This window comes from Diabrotica virgifera, chromosome 3 (genome assembly GCF_917563875.1).
Source record: "Diabrotica virgifera virgifera chromosome 3, PGI_DIABVI_V3a".
In the NCBI taxonomy this organism is placed as follows: Eukaryota; Metazoa; Arthropoda; class Insecta; order Coleoptera; family Chrysomelidae; genus Diabrotica; species Diabrotica virgifera.
Genome location: NC_065445.1, coordinates 45,294,533 through 45,310,919, shown reverse-complemented (window position 1 = coordinate 45,310,919; position 16,387 = coordinate 45,294,533). Strand labels below are relative to the sequence as shown.

General features: G+C 32.2%; 1 protein-coding gene across 1 annotated transcript in view; it reads right to left on the bottom strand.

Moving 5' to 3' along the window:
- The window catches only part of LOC114342863 (lysosomal acid phosphatase), a 37,453-nt gene that overhangs the window by 10,467 nt on the left and 10,599 nt on the right, over nt 1–16,387 (bottom strand). The window contains exons 2-3 of the mRNA XM_028293669.2: nt 15,047–15,148; nt 11,177–11,714 (exon numbers count right to left, since the gene is read on the bottom strand). Coding sequence (XP_028149470.2) covers nt 11,177–11,714; nt 15,047–15,148 — 640 coding nt within the window. The remainder of the gene's footprint in view (nt 1–11,176; nt 11,715–15,046; nt 15,149–16,387) is intronic.

Genomic DNA, 16,387 nt, shown 5'->3' with positions numbered 1-16,387 from the left:
CTAGATAATTACAGGGTGTTTTTAAGATATATCTACTGAGTACAGATGAATTCTTGTACACCTTCCCTTTTTAGGAATTTTCCGACTACGGGGAGGGAAATTTGCAAGTCGTGCTACCAACCCATACTGTGTTGTAATCAATACAAAAACATTTATTTTATATACAAACTTCCTAAGCCTACGCAAATACATAAATAATATAAAATGTTCGTTTAACAACATTGTTTCGTAACACTTGTCACTCACTGTGTTTTCGGATTGTAAGCATATAATCTATTCTTATGTATTTCCTTGATTTTATTGTTTTCTATTCTGATTTTACAATTAACGTTATTTACTTCTGTTATCGTGAAAGGACCTACATAAAGACTATCAAACTTACCATTCTCTTCCCTTTTTACAAGGACAAGGTCTCCTATTTTAAAGTGTTGTGGTGTTGCTTTGAGCTTATTCTTTTCTTGCCGCTCTTTTTTGTGTTTTAATAAGAAGGTTCTGGCTCTCTCGTGTGCGCTTTGTAGTTTGTATCGTAACTCATTGTAGTAGGCATCTATATTGTAACATGGTTGAATCTCATGTGTAAGGTCTTCCGGTAGGTTAACCTTCCTGCCATATAACAGTTCGAACGGTGTGTATCCATGATACGCGTTAGGGGTTGTATTGTAGCAGTATGTGAACATTCTGCAACACACATCCCAATTTTCTCTGTCTTCGTCTATGAATGCTCTTACGTACTCGTTCAACGCTCTGAGTAGTTTTTCGCAACTTCCAATGGACTGTGGGTGGTATGCCGTTGAAAAGTTGTGTTCTATGTTTAATAGCTTTGTTAATTCCTGCATTACTTCGTTCTTATACTCTGTGCCTTGGTCTGTTCTTATTTGCTTCATGAGTCCGTATGTTGGTATGAAATGATCAAAGATTCCTCTTGCTATTGTCTCTGCTTCTTTATTGCACACTGGTATGCTGACCGCGTATTTTGTCAGTTCACACAACATTGTGATACAGTATTTATTACCTTCATTACTTCTCGTGAATGGACCTATTGTATCTATGTATACTATGTCCCATGGTTTGGAAGATGTGTCCGATATCACGAACTCTTCGACATGTGTTCTTTTCGGTTTGTTAATTTGACATTTGTGGCATTGTTTTACGTATTTTCTTACGTCTTTTTCCAAATTTTTCCATCGGAATCTTGCCTTTAGCTTCTTAATTAGTCTGTTATTCCCTACGTGTCCTCCGAACATCGGGTGATTATGGTATTCTCCTATTAATCTGTGTTTTTCTTTGTCATCTTTTATTGTTTCTGGTACTTCACATATGTATATTTCTATATTCTTCAATTTTTTATTTCCTTCTTTAATAAATTCATCAATTGTGCACATTTTAAAAATAATATCATTTACGTATATTTTTACTTTACGTACTGCATTCTCTACCGCCAGCTTATCAAGCTGTACCAACGCTTGGTTTAAATCGAAACGATTCAATCCTGTGGCTATGCTTTTGCTGCATTTTATTTTGTTTTTGGCCCTAATGCTCAGTCTTGGTGAGATTAGTTCTGCTCCAAAGGACAAAATTGGTAGTCTATGCGCCTCTAAATTATTTAGTACCTTCCTTACTGTCTGTTTGGTGGCTTCTGGCTGTAGTGCGAGTTCACTTTCAGCCTTTGTTTGTCTTGCTTCTTTCTCCTTTTCTTTTGCTTGAGCTCTTGTTACAGCTAGTATATGGGCGTTGTCTATGTATAGGTTTTTTAGTTGATGCAATGTTATTCTTGAAAGGCTGTCTGCGTAGTTAATTTTCCCTGTTATATACTCTATTTCGAAGTCATATTCTTCTAGGTCTAATCTGATCCTCGTGAGTTTTGAGGTTGGTTCTTTCATTGCAAATAGGTGTGTCAAAGGTTTATGGTCTGTTTTTATTTTGAATGTTGGTGCTCCATATAGATAACATTTAAAATAATTAATTCCCCAATGAATCGCTAGTAATTCCTTAACGATTATAGGTTTATTACATTCTCCTTTACTAAAACTTCTTGATGCATATGCTATAGGTAGGTCAATTCCGTTATAATCTTGACTTAGGATTGCTGAACAACTCTCATTGGATGCATCTGTTGTTAAGATAAACTGTTTGTTGAAATCAGGATATTTTAAAATTGGTGGTTTCGTCAGAGATGCTTTAAGCTTTTTGAATGCTTTTTCACACTCCTCGGTCCACGAAAATTCTACTCCTTTCCTCGATAATTTGTTGAGTGGTCTGCATATTTCCGCAAAATTTTTAATAAAACGTCTGTAATAGTTGCAAAATGCTACAAATCTCTTTGTTTCTTCCGCTGTCTTAGGTGTCGGATATTGTTCAATTGCTGCACACTTCGCTTTGCCTGGTGATACTCCCTCTTGAGAAAGATCATGTCCTAAATATGTTACTTCCCTTCTAAAGAATTGACATTTTCCTGGGTTAAGTTTCAAATTGAATTTTCGACATGTCTCGAATGTCTTTTTCAGGTTGTCTAAGTGATGTTTTTCGGATATTCCCATTACTACGATATCGTCCATGTAAAGAAATGCTTTGTCTGGTGTTAATCCTGAAAATGCTATTGACATCATTCTTGAAAAGCTATTTGGGCTTACATTTAATCCAAAAGGTAATCTGGTAAATTGAAATGCTCCATTTTCTGTGCTGAACGATGTGTATTTTCTCGATGATTTTTCTAATGGTATCTGGTGAAAGCCTGACATTAAGTCTATAACTGAAAACCATTTTGCTCTTCCTAGTTGATCTAATATCGAATTTATTCTTGGTAATGGAAATTTGTCTGTAACTATCTTCTTGTTCAGTTGTCTAAAATCTATGCATAATCTCCATGCTTTTCCTCCATCTATAGCTTTTTTCGGTACCAGTGCTACTGGGCTGTTGTACTCGGATGTAGATGGTTCTATGATTCCTTGGTCTCTTAGGTTTTGTACTTGTCGATTTAATTCCTCTGTTTGCGCATGAGGTGTCCTATAATTCTTGATATATACCGGAGTTTGGTCTTTAACTCTTAGTTTTTGTTCGTAGAAATTGTTACAGGTTAACATATCATGCCTTAGGGCGAATATGTCTGAATATTCCTCGCATAACGATACTAAGTTGTCTCGTATGTATTCTGGTATGTCTAATTTCAGTGATTCTCGTAATTCTTTTTTTCTGTCCTTGCTGTCGTTGACTAGCCTATATATATTGAATAGTTTAATATCCAACGTCCTGATTGTGCTTGCGTCTACATTTACTGTTTCGTACGTTGTGTTCAAAATTTTGATGTATGGATTATTACTTGAAATAATTGCTCTTGCTATGAATATTCCTGGTTGTATTTCTTGCTGTTCCACTATCCTGTCTTTCTTTAACGTTTGAAAAATTTTTACGATTCTGTAAATTTCACATCTAGGCGGTATTATTATGGTGTCATTGTCTATATTATCCAGAATTTTCGTACTAATGTAACAATCGTTGTCCTCTTTAATGTGCATTTTAAGGTTTGCGTAATCTAGTATACATTGAAAGTTAGAAATAAAGTCTCTCCCAATGATTCCGTCTGTTGGAATTGGAAAGTTAGGTTCTACCAATTGAAAGATGTGTTCGAATCGAGTTCCTTTTACTTCGAGTGTTGTCTCAACTTCTCCCATTGTTTGCAACTCTCCTTTAGTGACTCCTTTTATTTTCGCCTTTGTGTTTGGTTTCACCTGTTCCTTCATAAAATCTTGTGAACATTTTAGCATTGAAATGTCAGCTCCTGTGTCTATGATAAAAGTGCTTGTGTTTTCAAGAATTCCTGTTTTCATTCGTACAAAGTTCGTTAGGTTTAGGTCGAAGTTGTAAATGTTATATTTTATTTCTGCCTGTGTGCTTCCAACTTCTTGTTCATTCAAAACCCCAACTGCTGGTTTTCTTGCTCTCCTTGACTGTCCTCTATTTCTAGTAACCTTACGTTCCTGTTACGTCCGCCTCTCTGGTTTCCTCTGTATGTTTGATTGTTAAATTGTCTATATCCTCTGTTCGAATAATTTCGTTGATTGTCCGTTGCTTCTCCTTCGTTCCGTTGTCCGAAGTTATTTCTTCTTCCTCTGTCATATTTGTTATGGTATCCTCTTCTGTATTGCTGCTGTCCTCTCCTATTCTCGTAGTTTGTCCTATAATTTAAGACTCTTCCTTGTGCATTTTCTTCAGTCGTATCGATCGACAAAAATTTAGATACTACTTCCTGCGGTGATGTAAAGTTACCTGCTTCCAGTATTAGCTTAGCTTTCTTTGCATTAGCGTTTCGTTTCATTGTTGTTACTACTGCTTCCGTCGTATATTTCTTTGCTAAGTCAAGTGGCATTCCTTCCGCTATGTATGCTACTTTTAATTGTTCTGCTAACTCTTCCACTTCAGATGCGTACACTGCTGCATCTCTATGCCCTTGCCTTTTTTTGGCTAATTTGGCTATTAAATTCTTCGGATTATCACCTTTTAATTCTTTCTTTAGTGCTTCAGCTATCCGTGGAATCGTATCTTCTGTGGTTATTAGGTTCCTAGCCTTATTGGTGAGTCGCGTTTTTATTAGCGTTACAGCTGTGTCTTCATGACCTTCTGCCAATTTTCCAAGTAGTTCTAATGCGTCTAAAAATGGTTGTAATTTCCCTGCGCTTCCATCGAACTCGTTGGGCAATATCTTGCTTGCGATATTCAAAAATTCATTGATTGTCAAAGCCATGTTTAATATTGTTATATCTTGTTTTATGTCACCTTTTTCCTCTTTTATTCCGTCGTTAATTATTTCTTCTTCTCCTTCCTCGTCGCTTTTTCCTTCTTCTATTTCCTCATCGCTTTGTTCCTCTTCAACTTCCTTGTCGATTGGTTGATGTATTGAACTTGGAACCACTGTTCTCACATTTACTGCTTGAAATGATCGTATAACTTTGTCTCTGATTTTTCCAAAATATTTGTTGCACGATTCCCTTTGTTTGTCCGAAAGTGCTTCCCAGTTTTTCCTAGTCAATTGCGCGAACTTGTTATAAGCTTTAATTAGCTGTGTCGTCACTTCTTCCTTTATGTCCTTAGATTTCGGAACTTTCTTCTTTAAGACTCTTCTGCTTTGCCTGTCTATTTCTTGTGCAATTTCCTCAACTATTTTGACAAAATCTTCCCAAGTAACTTTGTTGCTACTCATTTATACATAATTTTTTTTCTTTTTTCCAGCTTCTGCACTTCTTAGCGAAAATATAAATTCGATAGTCTTACGGTGTATATAGATATGTAGTATATAGATATATAGTAAAAAATATGGAGATAAAATAATACGTCAATATATGGTAAAAATATGTAAAAATTGCAGTGGTAATAAAAAATTCAAAAATAAATAACGTTATATTAACCCTTGTAAATAAGTAGTTAGAATAATAATTTAAATGTATTATGCATATAGCGTATATTTGTTATATATCGTATATTTATTTTGATAGGTATATTTACGATAGCAAATATTAATATCATAAAAAATTGCAAAAATGTACTAAAAATCAGTAGTCAAATAATAAATGAATAAAAGTCAGCAAGGATAAAGTATACGTTGATAAATATGTAAAAAAAATCATATAAAATTGTATCATTGCGTCCTGTAATAACTTAATATGAGGGTAAAAAAAAATCTTGGTATATTGATAAATATTGGTAATAGAATAGAATAATTAAGTAAAAATAGGTAAATTTGAGACATATATTAATGTAATTAAGGTAGCACATAATGTTTATACTTTATACTTTATATTAATCAGGAAATACCATAAAAATAGCTAATATGGACTTACCACTTTTACACGTCTTTGTTCGTATCACAAGTCCTCGCTGCACGTTCCATAGCATTGTCCATTTTCCATTGTCCCACGATGTTCCATCTCCATACTATTCCATTTTCAGCTCCGCGTCGGCCTGATGTCTCCATCCATTTTACATACCACACTGTTGTCTAAGGTGGTCTAGGTGCCTGAACATTGACGTGTTTTCTCATTTCTCGTTCTAGACTGCTAGTTCTGAGTTCTCGCCTGGTCTTGGATCGCCATATGACAGCACTGGCATTAAGGCTATCTGCTCCCGGTGAGGGTGGTTATCCCTTATCCGAGGGGTGGAATAATTGATACGCTTTTACTTGTTGAGTTGTTTTATTTACACTCGCATGAGCATAAGCTGGTAGCACCGCACCCAAAGAACGTCTCGTGAAGAAAAAGAGACACTATCTTTAATGTGGAAATATTACGTCTGATCACAAAATAGAATGACGAATGTCTAATATAATAATAAGAATTCCCTTGTTATAGTTTTGCTGTTTATATATTTAGAAATGCCTATTCAGCATCGACCATGAAAAGTGTTTATAATTGACTCTGCAATTATTAGTGAATCGTGATCTAGGATAACAATATTTATATAATCGAATGAAGGTTGTAATATTGTTATGATGACATAAATAACTGAAAGTAATTATCGTAGATAATTACAGGGTGTTTTTAAGATATATCTACTGAGTACAGATGAATTCTTGTACAAAGTCCTCAGATAGTGTGCTACTTTTTTTATAAACAAAATGGCGCCCGAAAATCGTGTTTTTTTTAATTATTGCTCTATAACTCCAAAGATTTTAACTCTACAAAAAAAAACACCCAAATAAAAATTCACCGTGATTAAATTCTGCATAGAGACATTGCATTGTTTTTTAATTGTTTTTCCAGATCTGCACCGACGAAAATTTTCCTCGGAAAATGCGGATTTTCCCAACAAAATATTTAATATTCAAATAAAGTTTTAGATAAGTAATTATCTAACAATAATTAAATAATTTGGTGACTTAAAACCCTTCTTGGTTTAGATTATAGTTCCAGAAGCTGATGAAAATAAAACGAATATTTTAGCAACAATTCAATTGTTAATTAATAATTAACGCTCGCAATAAGAACCAAACTATTTATGATACACTGATCAAATTTTGAAATCTTATAAAGATGAGATGCCTATTTAACATTTTGTCGACAAAATATAAATTTTTTATTTTTTTGCATAATCTTTAAATGTTTAAAAAAATAGTTATAAACAAATTAACGTTTCTCAGAAAGTTTTAATTATATTTTAATTTTAAAAAATAGGTAAAATGCGCATTTCAAGTATCTTGAAAATGAATGCTTTAAAACTTTTTTTCAACCATTTGCAAAAAAGTTATGAAACAGCAAAATAAACATACGATTACTAAGGTGTTTATAATTTTTTTAATTCTTTCAAAGCGTAGAAGTGAGGTTAAAGTACAAGCTAATTATTTACAAAAAAAATTGATTATCAGTTTAATGGTTATATTTTAATTAAAAATTATTAATATATTTTTTTGGAATTTACACGCGCGAAAGTAGATTAATACAGTACTGTAGCTAAAATTTTCACTCTGAGCGACGATCGCCGCGCGACGTACACTTTTGATAAATAATGTATGCTGCGTGTCAGTCGCTTCGAGTGAACATTTTAGCTCCGACTCTGTATCAGGCCTACTTTTGCGCTAAAAATTACAAAAAAAGTATTTTTAATCTTTGATTAAAATATAACCATTACACTAATTTTTGACATTCTTTGTGAGTAATTAGATTGTACCATAGACTCACTTTTAAGCTTGGAAACAATTAAAACAAATTATAAACAACGGAAAAATCGTATATTTATTTTGCTATTTCATAACTTTTTTGCAAATGCTTGGAAAATTTTTTTAAAGCAATATAATAAACAATTTCTGAGAAATGTTAATTTGTTTATAACAATTTTTTTAAACATTTAAAGATAATGCAAAAAATTAAAAAATTATATTTTGTCGACAAAATATTAAATAGGCATCACACCTTTATAATCTTTCTAAGTTTGATCGATGTCTCATGATTATTTTGGTTGTTATTGCGACTGTAAATTGTTAATTAACAATTGAATTGTTGATAAAATATTCGTTTAATTTTCACCGGCTTCTGAATTTATAATCTATACCAAGAAAGCTTTTATTTCACCAAGCTATATAATTATTGATAAATAATTACTGGCCCAAAAAATTTATTTGAAAATTCGAGATTTTGTTGGGGAAATCCACATTTTCTGAGGAAAATTTTCGTCGGATCAAATTGTGAAAAACATGCCTCTATGTAGAATTAAATTGGGGTGAATTTTTATTTGAGTGTTTTTGGTGTAAAATTAAAATCTTCTGAGATTTGTCGGACTGAAAAAAATACGATTTGTCGGAGCCATTTTGTTTAAATCTGGTAAATAACCTTTCTTTGTACTTTACTAATTAGAACAGCGTATAACTATTTTTTTTCAAAATTTAAAGATTATGCAAAAAAAAAGAAAAATTTATATTTTGTCGATAAAATATTAAATAAGCATCTCATCTTTATAATCTTTATAAATTTGATCCATGTATCATGATTATTTTGGTTATTATTGCGATAGTAAATTGTTAATTAACAATTGAATTGTTGCTAAAATATTGGTTTAATTTTCACCGGCTAGCGGCTTCTGGAATTACAATCTATACCAAGAAAGCTTTGATGTCACTAAGTTATTTAATTATTGATTAATAATTACTTACCTAAAACTTTATTTGAAAATTAGAGCTTTTGTTAAGAAAACCCTCATTTTCCGAGGAAAATTTTCGTCGGAGCAAATCGTGAAAAACATATCTCTAGGCAGAATTTAATTGCGGTGAATTTTTATTTGAGTGTTTTTGTTGTAAAGTTAAAATATTCGGAGTTATAGAGCAATAATTGAAAAAAATACGATTTGTCGGCACCATTTTGTTTATAAAAAAGTAGCACACTATCTGTGGACTTTGCATACCTATATTATTAATATATAGGATCTTATAATTCGATTCCAGCAATAAAATTGCTAATAATTAACTTTTCCATGAATTTTGCTAATTAGCCCAGAGTATAATCCGGATTCCTTGTCAACCTATGTTTTATTGTTCAACCTTGTTTATGTCAACCCATGTTTTTAAGATTTGTTACCTAATCCCTCTTATATTTTACCCTCTCTTAAGTATTTTACAATAAATATTATTACCTCATTTAAATCTCACTCCGTCAAATGCCTTCTTTAAGTTAACCAAACATATGAAAGCAGGTCTATCCTGTTGCAATGCCTTCTCTGTAATCTGTTTTATGACGAATATTGAATCTGTTAGAATATCATGGACGGACCGAGTCAGAAATGAGGAAGTATTAAGAAAAGCAGGTTTCCATGATAGGGAACTTTTTAATAATTATGTAAAAAGTATTATAAAAAGACTGCAGAATTCGGGTACATATTACGAAGAGAACGATACACTTTTTAGCAACTGACATTTGAAAAAAGATATGGATAAGAGTGGTCTAGGACGTAGAAAAATGTCATCGCTGCGTAATAATCGAAAATGGACAGGAATCCACAGCTATCAAATACTTTTTAATGATGCTAAAATCAGAATTATTTAATCCTGACTCTCTAGCATCTCACTTGACAAGACAATGTAACGTGGACGCCTACGCAGAAATCCACGGCATCTTAAGAAGAACAATTACATCTGTACACGACCTTCCCTTATAGAAACATTGTTAGTCATTGAACGTTTGCATCAGCAGAAGATCATTTTATAACCAAGGTTTTTCTCTTTGCTGCCGAGTTCTAAACTCTCAAAAGGAGAAATATCTAATGCTCATAGGTGAGTTTAAAATGTTCTGCTAAAAGCAAATCCTTAGAATTTCCGGCCGGCCTAAAAACAGAAAATAAAGAGGAAAACAGGAGTATTGGAAAATAGTGAAGTCAAAATGTCACGATACCTACCTGTAGTATGTTCAGTTAGTTTTATTACGTTCTTTAACGGTAAAATATTGCAAAACCTCTAAATTTTAAAGAACCGCTTGGATTGACATGAAATTTGGCATACACATAGCTAACAAGTCAAAGAAAAAAAGTGATATTGTGCCGATGTGTGCTTTTCCCCTGGGGGTGGTTTTCACCCCCTCTTGCGGGTGATAAAATATACGACCAAAGTAAGTCCGGAAATGGATAAAGTGATTAATTGTAATTCTTTTTTTCTATAGAGTTTTTTCATTAAGTCAATATTTTTCGAGTTATTTGCCAGTGAATATGTTTATTTTTTCAACAAAATAACCATGTATTTAGACAGTTTTTCGCAAATAACTCAAAAAGTAAGTACTTTATCGAAAAAAACATTCTTAGTAAAAATATAGCCTGTAAAAAAATTAAAAAAAAAATGGTGTATATATCACGTCTCTATACCCAGCAGAAGCAAAATTATAGCTAATGAAAAATAGGTTCATATTCGTCAAATTCCAAATGGAATGCTTTAACGTGAAATAAACAAAAATTTCGGGGACAGCTCATTACAACTTACTTAAAGTGTTTAAAAAAATCTTCATTTTTGTTTTATAAAAAAAAAATAGCACCAAAAGTAAACACGTTACGCTCAAAATGATAGTTATTCCCTTTTTTTGGTAAAAAAATTGGGAAAATCACCTCCTAATTAGTATCTCAAATGAACTTAATCGCTACGACTTCACAAGTTTCTTGACTCGTGTATGTATTGTTAATATGATCTGTAAGTTTCATCGGTATAAGGTCCGTATTTTTGAAAGGGCTGTAGTTAAAAGGGGTTCAACGAGTCACAGATCACGAATGTATGCAAATTTAGAAACACCAAATCGTAATCAATTTTTTTTCTGACAGAAAAACAAAAGAATATTGAATATTCAGAAAAGCAATGCAGACTTTTTTTGTTTTTTGAAATTTTTGGTATCTCTAACAATTTTTATGTTATTTTGGAAAAAAGCATAGGTATTTTTCAAAATTAAATTTTTGAAAATTTTACTTTGAAACCAAATTTTTTCAAAAATAAGAACTTTGAATCGATGAAACTTAAAGATCTTATAAACACAACATAAGTAAAATAATTTGTGGAGCGGTAATACGACTAATTTCATTTAAGTTGCTAATTAATATCACTTTTTTTCTTTGACATGTAAGCTATGCGTATGCCAAATTTCATGTCAATTCAAGCGGTTCTTTAAAATTTAGAGCAAAAATCGTGAAAGAATGTACTATTCAAAAATATATCAAGTTAAAGATTTACCTAGCTGTTTTAGTAACGTAGTTCCAGTAAAAGATTTGTAGCTTAGTGCATTTAGATAAGTCAAAGGTTCCGGATAAATCGTATTTGCCCACTCCGGTAGCTGCAGTCCAAGTTTATGTTCAGTGTCCAAGCAGTCAAACACATTCCATGTAGAAAGTGCGTCAGTTATGTTTTCTCCAGAATGCTTAGAAATATATTCATACGTGGATTTGTATTTTTGATTAACAGCTGCGTATTCTTCGGTCTTCCATACTTCATCCACAAGTTGTACATAATTGGCGCATTGATAAGGTTCAGAGTACAAAATATTCGGATCTGCAAGTTGCAAAGGAATTGGTTGCCATGATAAGTTTTCCTTCCAAATCTGGTCATTTTTTGCTGGGAATAATCCATATAGATTGCATTGACCTGACATGTGGGTTCTGTCGGAGTCTGTTGTATATGCGGTTATTACATCTTTGTCGTACCTTTCCGGTAAAAAGTCTGCATACCGCTGTCTTGTAAATTGACCAAGCGAATAGTGCTGACGTTTTCCTTCCTAAAATATTTTATAAAGTATTATATAAGGTACATTCCATGTCAAATCGCTCAGGCAAAAAATTTTGAATTTCCGATTTGTCTGGAAATTGGTATGGGCCATTCCACGAACATACGCCTGTTTTGGATTACTTCGACAACGAATATTTTACTGTGAAACATAAGAAGTGCGAAAGTAAATGACGCTGATAATTATTCCAATAAACAACAATGTAATTTGCAATTTACTTTCGTTATTCTTATTTTGCACAGTAAAATATTCGTTGTCGAAGTAATCCAAAACAGACGTATACTCGTGGAATAGGGTATATATAGCTTCTGCGGGACGTAAAAATAAGATATTTAAGGTCAAAAAATCTTCTTCTTTTTTTCTCAAAATGTTGTTTTATGCGATTTTACAGTTATTTGGTGTTTACTTAAACAAATTTGCATTTTCTATCGTAAAGTATCAATGAAGAACATAATATTTTAATAGAAGGGACTCAAAAATGTTATCATATGGCAATTGTTATCATTATAACAAGTTATTTTGATTCAAAACAAGTTTTCGATCAAATTTTGTAGTGCAGAAAACTTTAAAATACCGTTTTTTACATTTTTCTCCATTGCCAAAATACATCATTATCGATTTGGCTGAAAATTTGCCCACCGATAGCCAAAATACAGGACTCTAAGTGGTTAGAAGTATTTGAGTTATATTACAATACCAAAAAAGATACATGCAGTAATATCAGACTCAAAAGTATATTAGTCCAATAGAGATAGCATTTGACCTTACATGCCGAGCTGCCCAAAATTATTATCTGATCTTTAGGGGATTCAATAGTAGTGTAAATTTAAAATCGTGGATGAATTCCACCGTTACGTTCGCCGCCATCTTGATTTTAAAGGAGAACCTGTTTTGCTCAATATATCCGCCATTTTTAACTTTTAGACAAAAATGTTAGGAACTTAAATTGTTCCAAATAAATCGTATTTAAAATTATTACAATTTCTTCTTAACAGTTTTTGTCGTGAGGTCGATATTTTCGAGTTAATTGTACTTACATTAGACGCCTATATTTTTGACTATGATATTGCATGTTACTTTTTTGGTATTGTAACATATTTCAAATCCTTCTCACCACTTAAAGTCCTATGTCTTGGCTATCTGTGGGCAAATTTTCAGCCAAATCTATTATGATGTATTTTGGGAATTTAGAAAAATGTAAAAAAGGTATTTTAACGTTTTCTACACTATAAAATTTTATCAAAAACTTGTTTTGAATCAAATTAACTTGTTATAATGCCAATAATGACATTTTTGAGTCCCTTCTCTTAAAATATTATGTTTTCCAAGGGGTATAACAAGAAGCATGAAGACAGGAAAACAGTGAATTAGGTTGGCGCAAGATAGAAAAAGATGGAAGAAATTGGAAAGAAGAAGAAGTTCTTGTTCATCTATTTATTTTTTAATTTTCTTTTACGGGTAAATTAGAATGGTTATTTTACTGGATGTAGCGGCTGTAGTAAAAAAATGTATAACGCTTACATGGCTAGGCGTTTTAAAATTGTTCAAGATAGACTGGGCAGTATCGTCACCCCGCTAACGAAATTATTCCGATTCGATTTTTTTGCACAAACTTACTTAAAAAGAGGTCTTTATAACATATCCAAAGGGTGCCGGGCGGTGCCGTGGTCGAAAAATTGTTTAAACAATATTTTTTTAAACAAATTCACAGATTTCAAACAATTTTTTTTAGATAATATGGGTCATTCTGAGCAAAGAAGTCTCTTATTACTTTTTTCTAAAATTGCTTGTTGTCGAGTTATATGCGATTAAAAATTTGAAAAATGCGAAAATGGACATTTTCAAGGCAACTCGATTAAAAATTATTATTATGAAATTCAAAAAGTGCCGAAGCAAGCTTCAAACTTATTCTTCAAGTTCCTGAAGAGATTTATGTCAATATTTTATTATAAGGCTGTTATTTTTAATTATTAACAATTAGCGCTATAGTCCAAGATTTATCGTCGCCCCCGTTAGTGAAATTATTCCGATTCGATTTTTTTGCACAAACTTACTCAAAAATAGGTCTTTATAACATATCCACAGGGTGCCGGGCGGTGCCGTGGTCGAAAAATTGTTTAAACAATTTTTATTAAACAAATTCACAAAAATAATTTTTTCACTTCGAACAAATTGTTTTTACATAATTTGGAATATTCTGAGCAAAAAAGGTCTATTGTGATTTTTCTCTAAAATTGATTGTTGTCGAGTTATACGCGATTAAAAATTTGAAAAATGCGAAAATGGCCATATAACTCGACAACAATCAATTTTAGAGAAAAATTAAAAGAGACCTTTTTTGCTCAGAATAACCCAAATTATGTAAAAACAATTTGTTCGAAGTGAAAAAATGATTTTTGTGAATTTGTTAATAAAAATTGTTTAAACAATTCTTCGACCACGGCACCGCCCAGCACCCTGTGGATATGTTATAAGGACCTCTTTTTGAGTAAGTTTGTGTAAAAAAATCGAATCGGAATAATTTCACAAACGGGGGCGACGATAAATCCTGGACTATAGCGCTAATTGATAATAATTAAAAATAACAGCTTTATAATAAAATATTGACAAAAATCTCCTCAGGACCTTGAAGAAGGAGGTTGAAGCTTGCTTTGACCACTTTTTGAATTTCATATTAATAATTTTTAATCGAGTTAGTAAGCCTTGAAAATGGCCATTTTCGCATTTTCAAATTTTTAATCGCATATAACTCGACAACAATCAATTTTAGAGAAAAATCACAAGAGACCTTTTTTGCTCACAATGACTTAACTTATCTAAAAAAATATTGTTCGAAATGAAAAAATTATTTTTGTGAATTTGTTTAAAAAAATTGTTTAAACAATTTTTCGACCACGGCACCGCCCGGCACCCTGTGGATATGTTATAAAGACCTATTTTTGAGTAAGTTTGTGCAAAAAAATCGAATCGGAATAATTTCGCTAGCGGGGGCGACGATACTGCCCGGTCTAAAACCAATTTCTAAGGGCCGGTTGTTCGAACGCTAATCAACAATGATCACTATCAAATATTTAATTACTGTCACAACTGTCAATGTCAACTTTGGTTGGGTTGCTGAAAACATAATTGATTATAATTATGAGATCAGTTAATCAATTAACATAACAATTATTAACATAATTGTTTAAATAATTTCATAATTGTAATCAATAATTATGTTTTCAGCATTTTTGATTAGCGTTCGAACAACCGGCCCTAATATATTTAAAATTTTTTTAAGATAGGTCCTATTTTAAATGTTGTAATTAAAATAATACACTTACATTCATAAGTTGTTTGGCACCAAGTCCCTCCCATATTGATAAGTTAAAATGAGGATCATTTTTGTAAAATGAATATGGAGTTCGTATTCCGTGACGATAAATCTAAAATAAAACCATTGGAAGGAATTAATAAGCCACACCTACTCTGCTCAAACCATAGTTTGTGCGTATTATCTATAATTTTACGCATTCTAATTAGGAATTGAAAGGCAATATAAACATTCTTGATGGGTGCTTAAGAAAAGGAAAAACTTGAAAATAATGTAAAAGAAAAGAAAAGATGGTTCAGAGTTTTGATTACAGTACATAGCCTCTACTATGTGCTTATACCTATTTCAGAATAACCGTATCCTCATTGGAGCACCTGGGTAGAGGCACTGAACTGAAATCAAATCATTTCATCCTTTCTGGGTAATTATCAAAATAATTACCAAATATGGTACTAGCACCATCTATGAATCAAAAGTCTAAATAAGGCAGGAAATAAAATTCGAAATTATTTATCCTCTGAGCTTTTTAAGTTGGAAAAATAAAGCATAATGTGACGAAATACTCGACAAAGGGAAATCTAAATTGCATTTCACGTCCTGTCATTCACCGTGATAATAATTTTATAAAACTATTTCCTTTAACCCGGCATTGGTCGCTAGGTAGATTGTTACGCGAGTGGTCGCGCGTGAGATTTTCTCTCACATATCCAAATTTTGCCTTTTTTACAAAATAAAATTTTTAAAACAGCTTTTAAACTTTTTTTATTAACTAATAATAAGAAAAAAATGATATAACATAATATAGATAATAATATAATAAAATAAAAAGAAATAATCGGAATTAAACAAATACTAATCAATCTCCGTATCTTGATAATTTACGGCACAGCACACAAATATAACAAGAATGCTCTGGAAAAATTGATTGATGACAATAATTACAATTTTTTTACACTATTTCACGTTTTAAGTGCCAAAATAAAATTAGTTTTTAAGTACAGTTCGTAACGCGGGTGTTCGCTTGATGAGAGAATGTCTCACTTGAAGCGCGCTGACTCAACAATTGGGTGATATTAGGTCAACTGAGTCACTATCTAAGCGGACGAGTCTATTAGATTGTCGAGGGAGGATAGTTAGGAGACTAGAAGGAACTACAGAACGTATAATTTCCCAGAAAAAAGATTCTGTGCAATTTTCTGAAACCGTGAGAGAGATCACTGGCGGGTTAATATCCACCAAAGGTGAATAAAATATAAACTAAAAGTAAAGAAAAGATTGTTCAGATTTGATTACAGTAGTCCAAGTAATGAAGCTTAATATAGGACAAAACCTCGCAATTTTTACAGAATGG